The sequence below is a fragment of the Pelobates fuscus genome, chromosome 11 (genome assembly GCF_036172605.1).
Source record: "Pelobates fuscus isolate aPelFus1 chromosome 11, aPelFus1.pri, whole genome shotgun sequence".
In the NCBI taxonomy this organism is placed as follows: Eukaryota; Metazoa; Chordata; class Amphibia; order Anura; family Pelobatidae; genus Pelobates; species Pelobates fuscus.
Genome location: NC_086327.1, coordinates 89371773 through 89393036, shown reverse-complemented (window position 1 = coordinate 89393036; position 21264 = coordinate 89371773). Strand labels below are relative to the sequence as shown.

At 36.7% G+C, this 21264-nt stretch overlaps 1 protein-coding gene across 1 annotated transcript in view; it reads left to right on the top strand.

The window, feature by feature from the left end:
- Positions 1-21264, top strand: part of CAMTA1 (calmodulin binding transcription activator 1) — a 1539661-nt gene that overhangs the window by 1237099 nt on the left and 281298 nt on the right. Inside the window, exon 6 of the mRNA XM_063436496.1 lies at positions 4034-4187. Coding sequence (XP_063292566.1) covers positions 4034-4187 — 154 coding nt within the window. The remainder of the gene's footprint in view (positions 1-4033; positions 4188-21264) is intronic.

The window sequence follows — 21264 nt, the reverse complement described above, 5'->3', positions numbered from 1 at the left end:
CGGGGTTCAAAGGGGAGAACTTGCAAATGCTTCAGACAGAGATCTTTTTATGTATACACCAAATAAGAAGATAAATAGTAAAATGTATAAATGTTTTCAATGGGGTTAAATCTTCTAAACACTGATTTTATTTATTTATTTATTTGGGCAGTGTAGTGTCTCTTTAATATTTTTTTATAACTTTGAGTCATCCTACTGACAATGAAAGGGTTAAAATAATGAGAAAAGTTACAGATATGGATCAATATGTACTACTAAAATGCACTGGTCTAGACTGAGACTTGATAAAAATCATCAGGCAAATCTCACTCATTTACACTGACTAACCTGAATTTAAATGTTTAGCCCAAAATAGCTGAATTAAAAATTAATTTCCAAGTTAGCTATTTTTTTCAGTTTATCTTCTTTAGCCTTAATGGAGGCTGTGTAAGTCACAGCCAGTGTAGGTGTGTCATGTGCTGCATAAACAAACTACCTTAACTCCTAAATGGCAAAGAACGATCTATAAACAAAAACTGCATCATTAAAGGAGCACTCCAACAAATCATCAGATACCTAAGTGAACACCACTTAGGATCTGTGCACCAGTAAAGACACTCCAGCTGTGTCTGAAGGGCTTAACCCTATAATATATGAATAGAAGGAAACAAAAAAATTAAAGTCACTCAAACCACAACAAAGTGGGTGAGTGAAAGCTGGATAGTAGGTAAGAATCTTGTTTAAATAACTGTTAAGTTTAGCTGGACAAGCACTAAATGTACATATATACACACACAAAGGTGCACATGCTAGTGCACCGAAACTCGCGTCGGGCATTATGTTCTGAATGGGTGTTGGGCACCTATCACCTATGCACTTGGGATGTCTATTTAATGTAGATATGCAGAGTTTTCACTGATTTTATTATTTTCTCACTCTTTTATTCTGTCTCAAATAACTATATAGCTAGCTTACCATGGAAAGAGGCTTTTTATCTTACTGTCCTACAAACTTTCTAATTAACCTTTGTTAGGACTGTATTACTTCTCAGATATTGTGTCTATTGGTCTTGGACACCACCACCAATAAGGTATTTACTCTCACCCTGGTATATTTACGTTAATCTAGATTTGGGACAGGGCAAATCCTGGGCTAAAACAAGCAGTTTAATAAAGCTACAATTAGTTTAAGCAATTTACTGGATGACCCTATACTCCAATTATGAGCTAGTAGAAAAGGCTAGTAATTTTCTTATATTTTTTCTAGCTTTGAGACACATGTGTGTATATATGTACATTGAGTGCTGGTCCAGCTATACTTAACAGTTATTTAAACAAGATACTTACCTACTATCCAGCTTTCACTCCCCCACTTGGTTGTGGTTTGAGTGACTTCATTTTTTTGTGTTTCCTTCTATTAAAGGAACACTCCACTGCCCAAATGGGCAAAACAAAAGAGAAAATCACTGTTTAGTAGTTATGAATTTGTCATGTATGAAATAGTTGGGGGTATATCTTAAAAGAGCTTTACAGAGGCTACTGATCTTATGGACTCTGGCCTTAACAATCCCACCTCTTTTTTTCCCAGAAGAAACTTTTACTCTCTTCACAGGGAAATAACCCAATCAGAATTGGTGCCCTCTGAATTGGTCCCCACATGCACATGTGTGACGGCTTGTGCATGTTCACGCGTCTGGTCTGAGGTGTGGGGGAGCTGGTCTGAATTCTGTATGGGAGGCCTGTGTATTTGATTGAAAGCTCAATGGGTGTTCCCTAGTTAATTTATAAAAGTGAAGATTTCTCATAGATTTCATCACTTTTATAAATTGGGGTTAAACTAGGATACTCCTCACACATAGAGCCCTTCAGCAGGCTGAAGTGCTTTGGGGGTGTGGAGTGGTCATTTAAACTAACATTGTTTGGTGGTTAGAGTATCCCTTTAAGAATCACCCATAACCCTTCTTTTCATGTAATGCTCTGTTTTAAAATTATGTTAAAGAATTAGCTAATAAAATTACAATCCAGTTCAGTCCATTAACAGCCAGGGAAAACGTAATTGAGAAAAAAAAAAGCAGAAACAATCTATTATCTGTATGCCCTCTTGATCTATGCGAAGGACGGAGCGAATAACAATGATTGACAGGGAGCCAATGTGGAGGCCCTAAGTTGCAGGAAAAATAGGTGTTGATTTCTGCGTTTTATTTATTTTTTCTCATTTCACAAATACGTATTTGTTAAATATAGGGTTTATTAAGTAAACATAATATTATAAATCTTGGAAAATGATAGTTCTCCTTTAATCTACACCAGCGAACTGAATAAAATTGCTTCCTGGTAACACCTCCTAGCCTTAGAGCTCACAATGTTTAATTTAACTAACAGATGTTTTCTTTAGAACTTACATCAATATATTATTAATTTTGAAGCGTTTTAAAATAGAAACACATAGTGGCAAATTGAATAAATTGGTGTTGGAAAAGAAGCAGTCTTTTCATTCTTATTATAGTCTATTGTACAGTCTCCATGGTAACCTGCCATTACAAATTATTTGTGGACTTTGCTATTTAGATGATTCCTTTAATAAGTGTACACATTCTGTAAATGTTTGTGCAGCTTACAAATACCCTGCCAATGGAAATTAATTGAGCAAGATCACCATTTTAAGAGTGAAATAAAATAGTGGTTATTGAGATTTTTCAGTGGGTAATCATTATCTGTAATTTTCAACTAAGAATGTTGGAAAGCTAGCAAATGTTTGAAATAGATGAAGTTGTGTTCACTTATGTTCTGTAAAATCAGCCTTGAAAGGCCTGCCAATGATTCCTTGTGCTGCACAGTTTGCAATGTAAATAGGAACTCATTTCAAATCATCATCTAAAAAATAATTTTTGCAATAAATTCAACAAACGACTACATAGATGAAAATTATTATATATATATTTTTTTAAATCAAAGATAAAACCAGTCAATTAGCGCCAATGTACAGATTTATGCAAATACCTAATTTTATAATTGTAACTATAATTTTATCAAGTTTTTATGTTTTGCTTGAATATGCGATATGCCATGTATCCGCGCACATTTTGCATTAGGTTAACGTAAAGAGGAAGGCTTATCAAAGTAAAACAAGTGCTATTCTGGTGCAAATTGCTATTATAGAAGCAATCACCATGGAAACCCCAAACATTTTTTACAGCATTAAACAACCTGCTTTCAATATAATACTTGCTTTGCCTTTAGAAATGCCCCGAACAGTTTTAATTAATGATAAATTTAATGACAGACCAGGCCAGTTTAGGAAGGACTGTAGTAAATCATTTGAGACCAGTCAACTGACCAAGAATCAGCGGACTCTTTAACATGATTGCCTAAAACAGGCTTCCCCAAACTCCGGCCCTCCAGATGTTGCTGAACTACAACTCCCATGATTCTATGAAAGAAATAGATAGGCTTAGAATCATTTGAGTTGTAGTGCAGCATCATCTGGAGGGCTGGAGTTTGGGGAAGCCTGGTCTAAAAGATCAGAATATATATTTTTTTATTATTGTGTTATTATAATAAAGCTCATCTACCCTGCTAGGTAGAACAATATTTTGTGTGATATTTTGTAGATCAGGAATCGGTTCCTAAACCACTTTTCCAATTCTGTACCTGCACTTTTACATATCTTGTAATTTTTGACAACATGGTCTGAATAATGTCAAAAGAACATTTTAAGATAATAATTTTGAGTTACTGCATGGTTTATGGTTTTATGAAAACTGTTTAGTGAAGACATCTCCAATATACCAGTACAAACTAAGAAAAACAGTACACGTGCATGCATTACTATATTTCTTCAAAATTAACATACATTTCAGTTTTTCAATTTCCAACCAGCATTGTGTGTATATACATGTAAAAATATAACATGTGATTTACTATAACATTGATGCCTCTATTATTGTATGGATGATGAACACATTCAGAGGTTCAGAGGTGTTCTTATTTGCATATCGTATAACATGAAATGAACAAATGTAAAACAATTAACCCTACCATTATTTATTTTCTAGAATCCTGACATTGTACTAGTCCACTACTTGAATGTTCCTGCCATAGAGGATTGTGGGAAACCATGTGGTCCTATTCTATGCTCTATCAACACCGACAAAAAGGAATGGGCAAAATGGACAAAGGATGAGCTCATAGGACAGCTTAGACCTATGTGTAAGTACTTCTAATAATCTCTGTCAATTTTTTCTGCAAATCTATTAGACTATTAACTACCACACCAATATGTTATAGAGTTAAGTTATGTCAACCTATGCCAAAGGGATATATAACTACTCAAGAGGCAATATAAATTAATTTACACAATTCCATGTTTTAGGTCAAACCATGCTTTGTAAAAGATCTATATTTGAGGTCTAAGCTCTAAGAAGTATGGCAAGCAAGGCCTTGGAATTATCAGAATTATGACCTTAATCTAATATTTTTGGATAAGCTTTCTAAATTAATTACTATTTTTGGATAAACTTTAAGTATTGTTTTTTTTTAAACGATTAAAATTGCAAAAAATATATCACATCTAAAAAATATCTATCTATAAAACAAATAAATATATATTTTTAAACTATTAAAATAGCAAAATCCTTAGAAATGCAACTGAAAAAATACCTGCACATCAAGTTCAATAAAAAATATAACACATTTTATTAAGCTCAAATAGAATACAAAATAATATGTATGCCTATAGTTGTTGGCACATCTATCCCACAGCTTTTGTTAATTATACAGAAAAAAATACAGATAGATAGCCTTTATTTTCCTACTAATTTGTATCTAAATGTTGATTTTTTCCTACTAATTTGTATCTAAATATCCTTAGAAATGCATCAGAAGATCATACAAATTAACTTTGAACATTTGATGATGTGTTTATAGGTTAATACAGTAAATTATTATTGTAACTGTTAATATTTTAGACTTTATATTTATTTCTTTAAAACTTTAATGTTGTCTAATCATTAGAATACTTGTTCCAGAAACAAGTAAAATGTATCATTAGTTTCCTCACCACCAACTACTTGGGTCTTTCTAGTTTAGGAAAAGTAGAGGCTTTGATGGGTATGCTCTACAAAGATACTTTGATGACCTTACTTAAGGCCTGTCTACAATATTGATATTTGCAAATCTGTCACACTGCTTTCAGCTCAATATAACCTTCTGAGCTTTTCTCTTTGATAGGAAAAATAGAAGCTTCAAGCTTGATTAACAAGCTGATATTAAAACCAGCATAATTCGTAAAATGAGATATACTGGCAAGTCAGAAAAAACTCAGTACAATTTACTAGCACATATTATGGTCTGACTTTTATGTAGAGCTTAATACTTCAAGCAAATTCGTGTACGAACTGTGTAAGAGCTGTGTTCGGCTAATGCTGAGGATATGGTAGAAATTGTTAAATCTGCAGACAACAAAATGGGTCACATATTGCAGTAATTATAACCCATTTCAAAATAAAATTGTAAAAAAACAAATATTGTCTTCATAAGACTCCAACATTTAACTTATCTCTTAGCCCCACCAATACATGTCAGATGAACAATTAAATAAACTCACATGGGTTTCCTTAGACTCCAATTTTAAAATGAAGGGCAATGTATGACCTCTTTCTCCTGCACCCCTTTTTGTTGTTTGGTGTGGTTGAAAGATTATATCAGATTGCGGACCTAAGAAGATGGCCCTACCCATTCCTCCACTCCCTGGTCTTTGAAAAAGAGGTAATAATGATGCATATCAAAAAGACTCAAACCCTCTAACCCACCCTCCAGATGTTGTTGAGACTGCATCTCCCATAATACTCTTGCAGCCATAATGTCCACAAAGCATTGGGGGAACATCTGGAGTGCCAAGGTTGCCTACCCCTTCACCAACCCAATGATAAATGCTCTCTATGGCTAGAAAATGACCGACTGGCCATATTTAAAACAATTACACCCTCCCATCACTGCCAAATATACAAGAAGATGATGTTCACTTTCTTTGCCTTAAAAACTAATATTCCCTCCCACTAGTAGCTAAGGATCTAACCTCCCAGCTTGATGGCCCTTCACTTAAATATGATTGCTTGACTTGCAAAAGCACATTACAGTCACAGTACACCCCTAGGGAAAGTTTACTTCAATAATGGTTGCCTGGTGATATCTTTGATAAATGATGCAAGCACTGTTGATAAAATATATGATTGTGATATATGTAGCAGAAGAAAATTGTAGGCCAATATATATAAAATATACATCAATATATAAGATTATTGGGATTATTCAATAAACAGCGAATTTTGGAGGAAATGTAAATCAAAATGCAATATTCACAAGACAATTAAACTCAGTAAAAAATTGTTTTCAAAATTAAGTTGCTTTTAAAGTGATATTTATTGGCCAATATACATGCAAATGTTTACTTGTATCTGTTGATTGGAAAGTATCACCATTCAATCGCGTGATGATTGCACATGCTTGTTAGGTGCTTAGGGTTGGAGGGGCTAGGATTGGAAGACATTTTAGAATGAGGGGGTTTAGAATGGACTTCCCTGTACTCCTGGCTGGGTACCTCCCCAAAGGACCGCTTCCTAGCTGGAACAGGGGACAAACCGCAGCACTTCTGCCCACTGTCGCCGTGGCTTGACTGGGGCCCTGGAACAGCTCCTTCCTGGACCCGAATGGGGAATTAGCTCTAGTCCTTACAAGGACTTTCCCCGTTGAATCTCCTGCAAGCTGGAACAGCAGACACGGGAGCAAATCTTCTTTCCCTCCAATAACTGGATGACACAGTTTTGGAGCTTAGCAGGAATCTCAAGTTTAATGGGACACACTGGCCTTTTATACAATTTTCCAGGCCAGAGGAACACCCCCTGGACCTGATGGGGCACAGGAACACAAAGGACACAAACCAATCAGAACAAACATACAGTCTGTGACACGCCCATGTACAGCACACAATCCCTACCCTCTGCTTAGGAGATAATTGAGTAAAGTCCTGTAAGTAACTCAATTATCTCCAGGCAGAAAAAACACATTTTCACAAAGTTCAGAAAGTACCCCAAAATTCAACATATCTCCACATCCCCTGATAGCCCCGATCAGTTAAGTTCCTCTGCTTTGGTTTCTTCACATTTGGTGTTACTATAATAAACAAACCCCATATAATTGTAAATAGAAATTAACATTTCTGAAATTAAAGTTTGCAGTATTATTGGTGTACAAATCTTGTGCATTGATTTTTTTTCCCTAAAAAAAATACCCCATCAGTAAGATATCAATGGGATATCTTGTTTAAAATAGGTCATGCCCCAGCGGGTAACAGTTTACACAGACTGAAATTGTTTATGACTCTGAGCTAACTTTTATGAAAACATTTTTAAAAAATGTTATGCTGCATGCTACTGATATTATGTTACAAACTTGAATGTATGTATTTATTAAGAACATCTTGATTCTTCAATTAATTCTACTTAGATAACATTAATCAGAGATTGGCCAATAACGAGTCAAGTTTATCAGGGGAGATTTTTAGAAAATGACTAAGCGTGATCACTCTTCCTCCAGACCTTCTGACTCTTTACCCTCATGCATTGTCCTATTTTCTCCAGTTTTTCTCCAGTTTTTCTCAACCTCTTTTTCCTGACATTTTCTTTTCTCTCATCCATTATGCAGCTCTAACCATTTTCCCATCTTTTGTATCTCTAAATAGCTTGTTTTTATGTTTCTCTTATTCCAACAAAATTTCCAAGGTTTGGACATTTTTAAAACATTTTTTTTAAAAGGATTCCAGATAGGCTTCCAGAGGAAGCAAAGGTCTGCCCCTCTGCTGTTAGAGAACCTATAATGTGTTCAGGGCCGGACTGGCCCACCGGGATATCAGTGTGCATGTCTGTAGTGAGCATGTGTGTGTGTCAGTGTGCATGTCTGCAGTGAGCATGTATGTGTGTATCAGTGAGCATGTCTGTAGTAAACATGTATGTGTGTGCCATTGAGCATGTCTGTAGTAAGCATGTATGTGTGTCAGTGTGCATGTTTGCAGTGAGCATGAATGTGTGTGTCAGTATGCATGTCTGTAGTAAGCATGTATGTGTGTATCAGTGAGCATGTCTGTAGTAAACATGTATGTGTGTGCCATTGAGCATGTCTGTAGTAAGCATGTATGTGTGTCAGTGTGCATGTCTGCAGTGAGCATGAATGTGTGTGTCAGTATGCATGTCTGTAGTAAGCATGTATGTGTGTATCAGTGAGCATGTCTGTAGTAAACATGTATGTGTGTGCCATTGAGCATGTCTGTAGTAAGCATGTATGTGTGTCAGTGTGCATGTCTGCAGTGAGCATGTATGTGTGTGTCAGTATGCATGTCTGTAGTAAGCATGTACACACACACTGCATTCATATACACACACACTGCATTCATTATATACACACACTGTAAATAAATATTCAATTAATATAATTTTTTTAGGATCTAATTTTATTTAGAAATTTACCAGTAACTGCTGCATTTCCCACCCTAGTTTTATACTCGAGTCAATAAGTTTTCCCAGTTGTTTGGGGTAAAATTAGGGGCCTCGGCTTATATTCGGGTCGGCTTATACTCGAGTATATACGGTAAATATTTTACCCTGAATTACTAATATTTATAATTAAAACATTACATACCAATAATAAAAGTATATATATATATATATATATATATATATATATATATATATATCCTTTAGTGGCAATGCTAAATATCCCTTTATAACATTTAAAATACGGCTACGTCTTGCTACCCCAGATTGAGTAATTCTCATTTATAAACATATATTGTATATATATTTTATATTTATATATATATATATATATATATATATATATATATTTTATATAAAAAAATTAATTAAAAAATTAAAAAATGTATGCAGGCCCTATAAGTCATTGTGCCATGGTAGTGTATATATACACACACACACACACACAAACACTATCGTGGAACAATGACTTATAGGGCTGGCATACATTTTTTTCCAGGACTGCTTTGCATTCCCAGACTGGCCATGAATGTGTTTTCCTATAGTCCTGATAGTTTGACTTCTAGAAGATATAATGCAGCATAGAAAAGGTGCTTTACACTAGTGTTCCTTTCTAATATTAGGTACTTTGCTGAGAATTGTAATATTCCCATCAGGATCCGATTCACTCTCCAGTTGTCATCCCCTAGCCTCTCAGTAATACAGAACATTAGAAATAAAGATGATTAGTACAAATTCCTCAGATCATGTTTCTCTGATAAATAACCAAATATAGATCTGATTTATAGTAGTACCGAGGCGAGAGTCTCTTACAATTTATTTTTTGAGGACTGTAACTCGCCAAGAATGTCACCAGTAACAAAAATAGTCAGGAGTCAAAAATAAATTTGCTTGCAAAATTATAGTTTCATATATTCTATATTCAGACAAAAAAACGTAAGACTCACGTTAAATGTTTTTTTTTTTTGTAAATTCTTTATCGCATTTTTCAGTTTGTCATAAACAATAGGTGGGTTACAGAAGGAAAAGGGGTTGGGGGTAACAGGGTATATGCACAGATTCACAGTGTTACATTGCAGTACATATATGGCATTTTGAGATGCATTTGCTTGGTCCTGTCCTGGACCGTACCAGAGCGTAGAACTCGCATTCTTGCTTTGAGTTGAGGGTGTTAGTTAATTTTGTTCCCTATTTAGGGGGGGGCCCTTCTGAGTTTGTTGGCTGCTGTGTGTTTGTTTGGTGCATGGTGGGTATCAGGGAAGGTTTGACAGAGGAGGGAAGGTTAAGGTGTTCGGGTGTACCATTTTGAACTAATTGGATTGACTGCCGTGTGTCGTTGTTTGTAAGTTCCTAGGAGTTATCTTGTCTGAGTTGGATTGGTTTCTCTTTGGGGTACGGGGGGGTTGGAGTGGATGGGGGGGTTGGGTGAGGTTTGTTGGGATATGGTGTCGGGTGTCTTCTTTTGATGAATTGTGGGTATGGTGTCCTCGGCTGTGCTGGGTCTTGCCCGCATGTTGATGATGTTTCCTTGGATGTGGGTCTCGGGGGCTTAGGAGGTTGGGTGTGTTGTGGTGTTCCCCGAAGTCTATGGGACCCAGTTGTGGTATGTGCATCCCAGTCTAATGCCGGTAGGAAGGTTAGGGTGGAGGTTAGGGTGGTATACCTGTTGTGTGTCGGGAGTGGAGGGGTGGGTATTCCCTTATGCTGAGCACTGGGTTTCGACCTTCTGGCATGTGGCAAGTACTGGGGGTGGTGTCTTCCGTGGGAGGCTTGGTTTATTATGTTTCTCGGGATTCGCCTTTGTGTGTCTGGGTCGTGGTGGGGTTTCTCCCCTATCCGGTGATTCATCTTGAGATTCATCTTGAGCCTTCTGGCTGTATGCGTGCGGGGAGTGGCGTGATGATATGACCACCCCAGGGTTAGTGTGGGCCTTGGGTGATGGGTCCCTTTTTGAAAGGTGCCTCGCCCTGGGGAGGTCCACATTAAATGTTAAATACGTAAAACAATGAAATATATTTAAAATGCACGTGCTGGCTAATGATGCTATGGAGTTAGACCCCCAACAGCGAAGGTGTTGATCTCAGTGTGTGCATCTTTTCAAAGTGAAACACATACGGTCTTCAGGCACCATAACAACTATAAATCACCAAGATGGTCACGATGCTTGGAGTACCCTTTTAAATTAAGTACTTTATAACTTACCAAATCTTAATTTGTCTGTTACTTTGATTAAATTATTTATATTTAACAACAAGTTGTAATAAACATATTTTGACGTTTTCAAGATGCCCCGTAGTATATATTATGTATTATTTTGGTTTATTTTTAATGGGACACTTGGAATCTCTGAACAGTTTGACAAAGCAAAGTATGCAATGAAAAACACATATGATTTTAGCATTTGGGAGAGAAAGAGAAAACAAATTAACATGTTCTAAAAGTCAGCAGGTCATTAAGAAAAGTATACGTACAATACATTATCTCAAGTGCTGTTTACAAAGACCTTAGGAAAAGAATGGTTTTAATATCCTGTGAGTGTTTATGAGCATTATTATACCCCAGGAAGAGAAACTAAAAAAAAAATTAAAACGTAAAAAAAATCCTCTAATCACTCTTGGCTTTTACGTAGAGTACACAGTTTAGCATATTCTGGGAAAACAAAATTATTATCATATCCAAGAAGGCATCACAAATGTTTCCAGACTATATCGTGCAACACATTTGGCAGGAAACATACTGGCTTCAACTTGGATTACGGAAACCCTATTTTTCGAAAGCATTCACAGTTGAATTAGTTGATTTTCTTATAAATTTCATGCTCGGTAACAGCTGTGTTTTTTATTTCTGCAAAATGTTTTTTTGCTTACGAGTCATGAGATGTGTTGATAACAAAGGGGTCAAATACAGGAGACCTCCAGTGGTGCCAATTTGAACTAAGCTAACTCCCAAGTCGATAATCACCTCCTGAAAATCTGGCAATTATCAATTCAGGTATTTACTAAACTGGGCTTGGCTGCAAATTCCCTGGGATTACAAGTGAATTTGGCAGGGTCCATAAAGATGAATTGATCGTCTACAGAGAATTGTAGGATTTAGCCTAGCTCAGTAGGACCTTATTGAAAAACTTTGTAGAATGTAGAACATTTCATCTGCAGAGTTCATTTTGAGTTGTGTGTTAGCCATGGCACCCAGCTTAGCAACTAAATATACATTTTTAGTAAACTCTCTCTACAAACAGGAATTGTTTTGTTTTTTTGTGGGTTTTTTTTTTAACTATCCCCTTAAAAAGAAAACTGTTACATACAGGTTCTGGTTATTTAAGCCAATATTTTATTTGTTTTCTGAAGAAAGGATTTGTTTTCTGTTTGCATTTTTTTTATAAGCAATAACTCATATACAATAGTATATGTTCATTTTTGTTTTCTGCCGGGGCAGTAATATATACCTTAGAATCAAGAGGAACGGATCAGTACGACAATATCCCCTACTAGGGATATTTACCTGAGCTGTTAATGTAAGCCTTTTTGCACTAATAGAGTGAGAAAATAATTCAACACAAGGAACCGGAAAATGTTACATTAAAAAAAAAAAAGGAAATTGTAATCAATAAAACTTTGAGTCAAGTCTTGTAAGATCTGACGTACTCAATTCTAATATTTGTGCGTGTGTGTCTGAATGGGCTGACTCTTGTGTTTTTCAATTAATTATTTTATTCAATATTGCATTCGTTGATGTCAAAAGGGAAACACTTAGCGTAGAGGTGTGGATACACTGGTACTGTGTTTTAGATGTTGAAATCTACTACAGAGAGTGTGATTATATTGCTGGCATTCAGAGGAGGTATCTCCTCATTACCAGGCAACTGATATCCTTTTTTTTTAAAATACTGTTACATTTACTTGATTCTGAATTATTTAATATTTTTTAATTATATTGAAATGAGTATTAATACCAGTCAATCTGAACTTTATCTTATCTCTTTCTATCAATGTATATGTTAGGGTTTGTTCCATTTTTAGTCATATTTCTTTTATAACCAGATTTGTGCATTTGGGTTTGGGCCAATCGGCTCTTCCGCCGAATGCTTATCTTCAAAACGCCATGCGGACGTGTAAGTTCATTTGATTCTGTATTCAGGCATTCTGTTCATGTCCCCCCCAAAAAAGATGATTCATTAAAAGAAAGATGATTGAAGGTTAGGGTACAGCCACCAAATGTTGATTTTATTCACAGATCAAGTGAGACATGACCAATAAAGGGGACAAAATGGGGAGTAGTAAAACAAATAATCCATATTTATATTATATATTTCTATATTATATATTTAATAAATATATATAACATAGAGATATAGATTTATTTTTACTGCTTAGCCTCTTACCCTCTAGTAAACACTGTTACCACTTGCATCCAGGAGTGCTGCACGTTTCTTCTTTTCCTGGAATTTGCACGGATTAGTGGTGTCTGTTTTAACACGGAGCACCTCTCAGGACAGTGGCCAGATCGTAAGATGGAACCACAGTGCGGGGTGATTTGTTACTTGAGGCAGCATTTGAGGGTAGTGTCAATGTGTGTGTGTCATATATCCCTACATTTTATTTCCCTAGTCATATTTCCCTAATATAAGCTCCTGCCGTCATGTTCTCTAAATAATACCCTATTGCCATATTTCCTGAAAACATGAAGAAGAAAAAAAACACACAGTGCTTCAAGCCACCATCTGTAGTGTCCTTTTATAAGGTGTGAGCATGAGTGTGGCTATATTTTTAGAGTCTTAATACCTTGGCAAAGCCTGACACACCATTTTGTAACAGAGCCGTAGTGCTTCTAAAATGGAAGAGGGATGTGCCGGTATCTATAATGTGAGAAGCAGACAGCCTCTTCTTTATGCACTGGGGACACCCACTTTAGGGCCCAGCAAGATACACAACAGTGATGGGACTTCTGGTTTGCATGACTTTTCCGAGGAGTAGGCAAGCCCTGAGATCCATGCCGAGTCACCTTCAGCAGCATGTTGGAGACTTGTGCCATGCTCCAGTGCACACCTCATACACTGCTGCTTTGTAGCTGGAAATATACCATGTGCAAAGATCTGATAAAATCTAACATTGCTTCATTCATGGTTCAAAAGTGCAACCGATCTCATGCGTCAGTGAGTGAGTCATGCTGTGCGCGGTCAAAATTGGTGTGAATACAGAAACCTCTCACATTTACTGCTTGTGACTTGTTGCAGACGGCTTTAATACAATAAAAAAAAATCCTGGGTCCTGCTGGGGTATTCCTCCCACAAGATTACCCACATTCCAACACTGCTGCTACCTTGTTCCCAGCACCTGTAGCATGGCTAAGCTTTTGATTGCCTTATCGCTGAAGGTCTGAGGAACATCTAAAACATTCCAGAACTTTAGTAATGAGACTAGCCAGAAAACTAAGTGCAGCCTCTTGGATTACAGTAAATAGGGATTTGATTCTAGCATGGATGCAGGTCAGAATACCAGCAATCTGGAATATAGAAAGTTATGTCTTGGACTATCAGTTAGCAGGCTGGATTCAGCCCAAGGGCTTCTACTTTGAGGCTCCATGCTAGAATTTGTCAGTGGTGAATGCCATTGACACATGCTTGTGCTACTGATGATCACAGGGATATTAATAGCAATGCATGAACTTGAACTAACCAGTCACCTTTAAATATGCAGAGACCAGAAAAAGTGCTCACAGTTGACACAAACCATCTAGTTCCATCTACAAAGAGATTATCTGGGATCAATGCCTACCAGTATCGCTTACCTGCCTAATAATCTGCTTGGCATGTTCTTATTGGTCTTTCATCTTAGTTATCCATTCTAAATCTGCCCCTACAATATGATCACACAGCCCTCTCGCCTTTTCAGTATCACTCGCATCTCCCAAACTAAAATTAGATTTAAAGGGGCAGTTTGGGCACCATAACAACTTCATCAGAATGAAGCAGTTATGGCACAAGGAAGTCCTGGCTGCAGGCTAACCTGAAGGTAGCAAGCCTTAAACTAATGGTTACCAATATGTTGTTATAGTGGTCAGAGTGGTTCTATGAAGTTGTTATGGTTCAGAGAGTGGTCCTATAAACTATAGGACTATATAGACCCTCATTTCATCTATACCAGTTTTATCAATTCCATGTTATCCCATGTTTGATTTTCAGGGTTGTTTACTTAAATGAGAATTCAAAGTTCATTCAAAGAGAATTTAAAATTTAAGGTCAGAGTAGCTGAAGGGAAAGCATAGCGGACTTACAGAATGTTTCCAGTTTAGTAATTTTGCCCTTAAATTTTAAATTCACTTTGAATTCTCATTTTTGTGAATAATCCTGATTATGTTCCATATTTGTTACTATCTGCTATTCCACAGCACAGGGGCAACCTGTTGCAACTTCATCATAAAATAACTAACAGTAAAAATGAAATGATAATACATTTTAAGCTAAACAGTAGCAGGTAAAATGGAGACTCGGCCTATGGATTTAAGAGGGAAATGGTTTTCCTGACAGTATTTTGTGTCTTGGGGCGGCATTGTACTCTATTGCTGCCATAGATCACAGAGGCCATTGGGGATAATAAATTGAATATCACTTTATTGGTTTGCCAATAAAATCACCCGGAACAGTGTGTGAAATCTCATTCCCGTTCTTTGAAGCTTGATATATTTATTATCTGTCCTTACTTACATGTATGTGCAAAGGATATATATATATATATATATATATATATATATATATATATATATATATATATATATATATGTTATGTTCACTATTGTATCTAATCATGTTTTGGCTACACAAAGAATGAAAAATATCCCACCAAGTAAATAAGAACATAAGTGGTTTAAATATTTTATAGGCACTAGCATTCTCAATGTCATATTTTCTGAACTGTATATGTATCACCAGCCATGGGCAAATAATTTATATTCATGAAATTGGGAAAAACAATAAATGTTATATCAGTGACCGTAATCCCCAGAAATGTTATCTGTTGACCTCGGAGTATAGTATTGTCTTGCTATATGCCTGGGTATTTTGACAGTTCCATATGGAATCAATGTATATTACAGGACTTGTAAACTGTGGTAGATAAGACCAGGCACAACTGAATCCATCTAAAATCAGATTTTTGGAGTTTTTTGCTCCAATAAGAGTCTATATCAAATCACGATAAAGGCTCTTTATTGGAGCCAAAATGTTGCTATTATTATCTGATAAATCTGCTTAAGGACGGATTCAGTTGTGCTCAATCTTTTTTACTATTGTCTATTAATGTGGAGTGAAGCCATTCCTGATTGGATTGTGCTTGAGGAGTTCCCCATTTTATAATGTGCCTGCTCAGACTGGTAGTACCACCTAGGGATGGTCTTTGCTACTCTACTAGGTAGAGCATCTTGTCAGCATGGTGCTGGTTTAAGGTCGAAACTGCAGTCCATGGCTGGTTTCTGGGCACTTAGCCTTTTGGATCTTTTTAGGTCATTTTAGGTCATAGCCCATGCTTTGTTTTGTTGTTGTTTTTTCTTTATTTGTTCTAATAGCTATGGGTATCTGCAGTCAAGCTGGCAGCTGAGATAGTTATGGAAACATGATTTCTCAAATATCTGTTGCCAGAGAGGAATCCAACTTGAGATATGCATTACAGTAACATATGTATATTACAGATATGCTCCTGAATAGCAGCTACTATAAGCTTTTAATCAGCTGCTATTTTAATTTAGCCCTCTTATGGGCTGCATTAATGGAACCAGTAACTACCACCCAGGAGTGTACCTACTAATCCCTTTAAGGGAACTCTAATCCTTGTGTAAACCTAAACCTGAATCCCAGCCTTAGCCCTAAACCTAATTCTACACGAAAGAAGAAAGGACCACAGGCACTCCAAATTGAAACCGTATGCAGATTTATTAGGAAAAAATGCAACGCCAAGCAACGTTTCGACCAACAAAGGTCTTTTTCAAGCTGACACCACACAGTGAAAAATGTGCTTATATAGCATATATATAAACCTAATTCTAGTCCTAACCTTAACCATAACACCAACACTAACCATAACAAACTAACTCTAGCCCCAACAAAATAATAATTATAGATGATAGATAGAGGTAAATCATGTATTAGGAGAAAAATAAAACAGTCTTGTGGTTATGGAGAAAGTATTTATATATTAATATAGAAAATGATAGTCATATATATACAGAATGTAAAATACCCTACATTTGCCCATTTACAGGGAATTTGAATGGCATATCGGGGAAGTGGGCTTCTAAAATGTGTCATCAATGATTACTCTAAACCATATTTGGGCAATCCAACAATACAAAATACTTTTTTTAATTTTTTAAAGTAGACTGAGTAGCAGGTACAATACATATTTCATAGTCATATGCATGAGAATGTAACATAGTATTTGCGCTGCATTTTTGCCAGTATATTAACATTTCTGCCATTTGACTCAGCAGCTTCCATTAACATTGTGCAATGTTTGGATTGTTATAGGTCACTATGATGAGTGAATTTTATATATACAGGAACTCCTCCCTTACCGACTGAGTTTCGTTCCCACGACTAGGTCGTTAATGAAATTGGTCAGTAGGTGAGGATTCCTCAGAACGGTCCTACAAACAAATCTCGTATGCGCTAGAGAGCAGGTCTATGTTCGGGAATGGTCTATGTCCCTCAAACATAGATCAACTCACTAGCATGGGGAAATATCTTAAATCTATGTCCATGGGAAATTCCCTTGAACATAGACCAGCTCACTGATGTGGGTAATTCTTCAAATCTATATTTGAGGGAATTCCTGAGACTAAAATTCAGGGGATTCTCTGCACTCGAGAGCTGGTTGTATGTCCAAGCAGTAGTTAAGCAGGTAAGTCATTAGGTGTGGACTACCTGTATACAACATCCAGCACACTCACTCACTTACTCACTCACTAAACACACTGTGCACGTCAAAGCTCATTACTTTAATAGCAAAACCAAGTATATTTATATATGAAACCGAGAAGGCTACACTCTCCTATTATTATTATTATTATTATTATTATTATTATGATATTTATAGAGCGCCGTCAAATTCCGCAGCGCTTTACAATGGATGGACGAACAGACATGTCGTTGTAACCAGACAAGTTGGACACACAGGAACAGAGGGGGTGAGGGCCCTGCTCAATGAGCTTACATGCTAGAGGGAGTGGGGTAAAATGACACAAAAAGGTAAGGATAGTATTAGACTAGTGACAGTTGCAGAAGAGGAACCAGTTGGGAGCTATTAACAGTTTAATTGATACGCTTTTATGAAGAAGTGGGTTTGTAACGATTTTTTGAAGGAGTGGAGAGTGGGTGAGCATCTAACAGAGGAGGGAAGCGAGTTCCACAGGAGCGGTGCAGCCCTCGAGAAATCTTGAAGGTGAGCATCAGAGGTGGGAGTACGGACAGAAGACAAACATATACCATAAGAGTGCTGCTGGGGCCAATTAATACAACATACAAGATCCAGCACACTCACTCAATAAACACCACCTTCAAATTTCACAAAAAAGAATAGTTTTTTTATTTTTTAAAACACTGAACTTAGGCAAAAATAATGAGTATTTAGTGACAGTATACGAACATACATTGTATAAGCTGCCACAACGCAAACGTACCTTATTTTTGGCAGGTCCTATTCTAACAACCTAAGGTAAGTACATATATGTTTTGCTCCATTACCGAGCCTTTCTGCCCTCATTCCCCAATCTCAATGCTTCCTTTATGCTCTTATAAAACAGCACATGGCACATGTGTTGCCCTATACATCACAGAAACCTTTGCTAAGTGCTAAGATGGCTAAGTAAGCATCATCTATGAGTCATTTCCTGGTCTGATCAAAACACATTGCAGAAGCTGCAAATCTGGGAGATTTCCAGCAAATGCTAAAATATAAGTATTCTTAATTATTATAATTGACGTATGCATATATTCGAATGGATATACATTGAAAAGAATGGATCACATTCAGCCTGGAGTGTTCTTTAGATGGGGATGCTTACAATGAGGTATGCACTTTTAACTAGATAATGTTGCACTACAACCTTTTCTTCGCACTAAAGAATGCAATGCGTTGCCCTCTGCCACTGTTGGGGTTAAACGACTGAGTACTCTTGACAGTTCCTCCGCATAGCTGAACTGTAACAGATCACTCTTGTGGTTTTATTACAGTGTAGAATTCATTATGCATGCTTTAGTTAGGTACAGTGTATTCTTTGGAACGTCATTGAGATTCGATTTGCACACACTTGAACACAGCTGGACCTGTAAAGGAGTATGTATAACATATGTTCTCAGACATTTAATCAGTATTATCATGAGTCACGTTAAGTATATGCTGGGGCATGTCTGATAATTCCTCTTTTCTTCGCCAACCTAAAACACGAAATCCTTGGCATTTGTATTTCACTGGAGTGTTACGATGATCTATGGGGGATGAAATGTTATTTTTTATTATTGTGGTCTGATAATTAGGGATGGAGGAAAGGTTATGTTTTTTTTTTTTTTTCATATGCCCAACTCTGTAGAAAACGAGCAGGTATGAATATTCCGCAAAGAAAAACGGCTTTAAAAATGTTTTGCTATTTGCAAGTGGAAATGTGATCTGCGTGTTGTTGAAAACACAAATACAGAAACCTTGCCACTGTACAAAAAGTACAAAATATTTAATCACAATTATTACACAATGGCTGCAACTAATGATAATTCACTATATAAGAGAAAGTACATACTTTTTAGTTTTTATCTTGTATGTATTTTCTCTTATATAGTGTCTAGTATATGTGCTTGTATAGTTTATAATCAGGTTTATTTATTTATTTACATTTCATTTCACCTGTTTTAGTTTTGTCTACTCTATAGGGCCTGTGAGGGAGCCCTATTTTTCAGGTGTGCTGCCTTACATTTATCTCTGTAAGATCTAGTATATTAAGGCTGATCCTTTGTACATATTTTTAATGATAATTCACCATTAATGTTTATATTTTTCTTTATTATAATAAATTTGCTTGATACTTGGAACAATTGTTTTACTGCTGATTCCCCCATGCCCTGCTCACCTTTAGAGGTGGGTTGATTGTGTGGGTGCCCTGATGTCCATGATGATAATGTATGTAATGTGATCAGCACCAAAGAGGTACCAGCAAATAGGTACCTGGCCCCTCTTAGTTCTTGACACCTATTGTTACAGACAGTGATGCAAGATATATTTACATGCCCCCACCATGTGACATCTGACAATAACTTTACTAAAAACTCCCCTAAATCACCAGGAACAATATTTCACAGCCCATCATGGCTTGCTTGGATACAGGAGGAACTGAGGTACGGATGGAGGAATGTAAGTATGTTAGGATGGACAGACAGATAGATTGGGTAATGAAAGGTGCACAGCCAAGGGACCCTTCACAAAAAAAAAAGTGTATAATCATTATTTTGTCAATGAGGAAAACTCTACTTGTTTTGTTGGTTCCTTTGGCAAATATTCAATTCTAAATTTTTAGGTTTAATTAGCATAAATAGTAATTTTAAAATAAACAAGTGGAAATGTCTGGCTTAGATAATACATTATAACAATTAAAGAGGATAATCACTATATTTGTCAAAATACAGGTATGCCCATTAACCCTTTTGCCATTGCCTCCTCTCGTCTGTGAAAGGTTATTTTATCACAGATAATTTATTAGAATGTGGTTTAAAGGAACACTACATACACATAAACCACTTCAGTGAAAGATATGTACCTGCCTTCAATTCTTCTCAATGAGCTGAATTACTGTTAAATGAGAAGCTTTGGAATGTTGTTCTCTTGGCTCTAACACAGAGGCTTCTCAATGAGTATAATTAAATTAATGCATGTTTTCTTCAGGGGTATGTTTACTAATTAATAAAAAAAATACAAAATTGAGTCAACTGAGTGTGCCTTTAAGAAAATTAGTGCACATCAGGGAATTATCTACTAAGCTGGAAGTCGACCCCCGTGTTGAAAAGTACAGTCAGAATTTACCGAGGAGAAAAAAAAAATCTTATATTGCGCCAAGTCAGAGATTATTTTTCCACCTCAGTTACTTCGACCTATATTTTCTATCATGGCTGTCAACTAACATGAACTCAATGTTTAGTGGGAAAAAAACCTTAGCATTCTTCATTTAAACCATGTCTGTCACGTCAGGTTCTCTTTTGCAGATATTTCACTATGCAATGAATATGTAATTCATCATAAACTTTATTTATACATAGCATTGCTTGAATTAAATACGTAACCCCTCCCCAGTGATCTGACAACCACCATTGTTTGTGGGTAACTCATGAGCTGTAACACTAATATTATCTTCTTGTTCTGCTCCTGCCCTCCATTTATCTGATTGGTTCTTCTTGAAAGCAAAGCAGCTCAGTCCTCCCCTCTCTATGGTTGTTCTATCTACGACTGTGGCATCACTTTCCACAGCCGAGCTGCACAGACTCCCTCCTGCCGCATGGTCCGACCACTCCGTGGCACAACGAGGGAAACTTACCTCTCTCGAGTCGACCTAGTCGACCTCCTTCTGCTGCGTTGTCCAGTCCCTCCACGACCGCGTGGCACACTGAGGAGAATCAACTCACTCGATCCTAGCCGACCTCCTCCTTCCACGCAGTCTGACTGAACTACGCGGCCGCACAGACGACTATATATAGATCGCAGTGATGATGT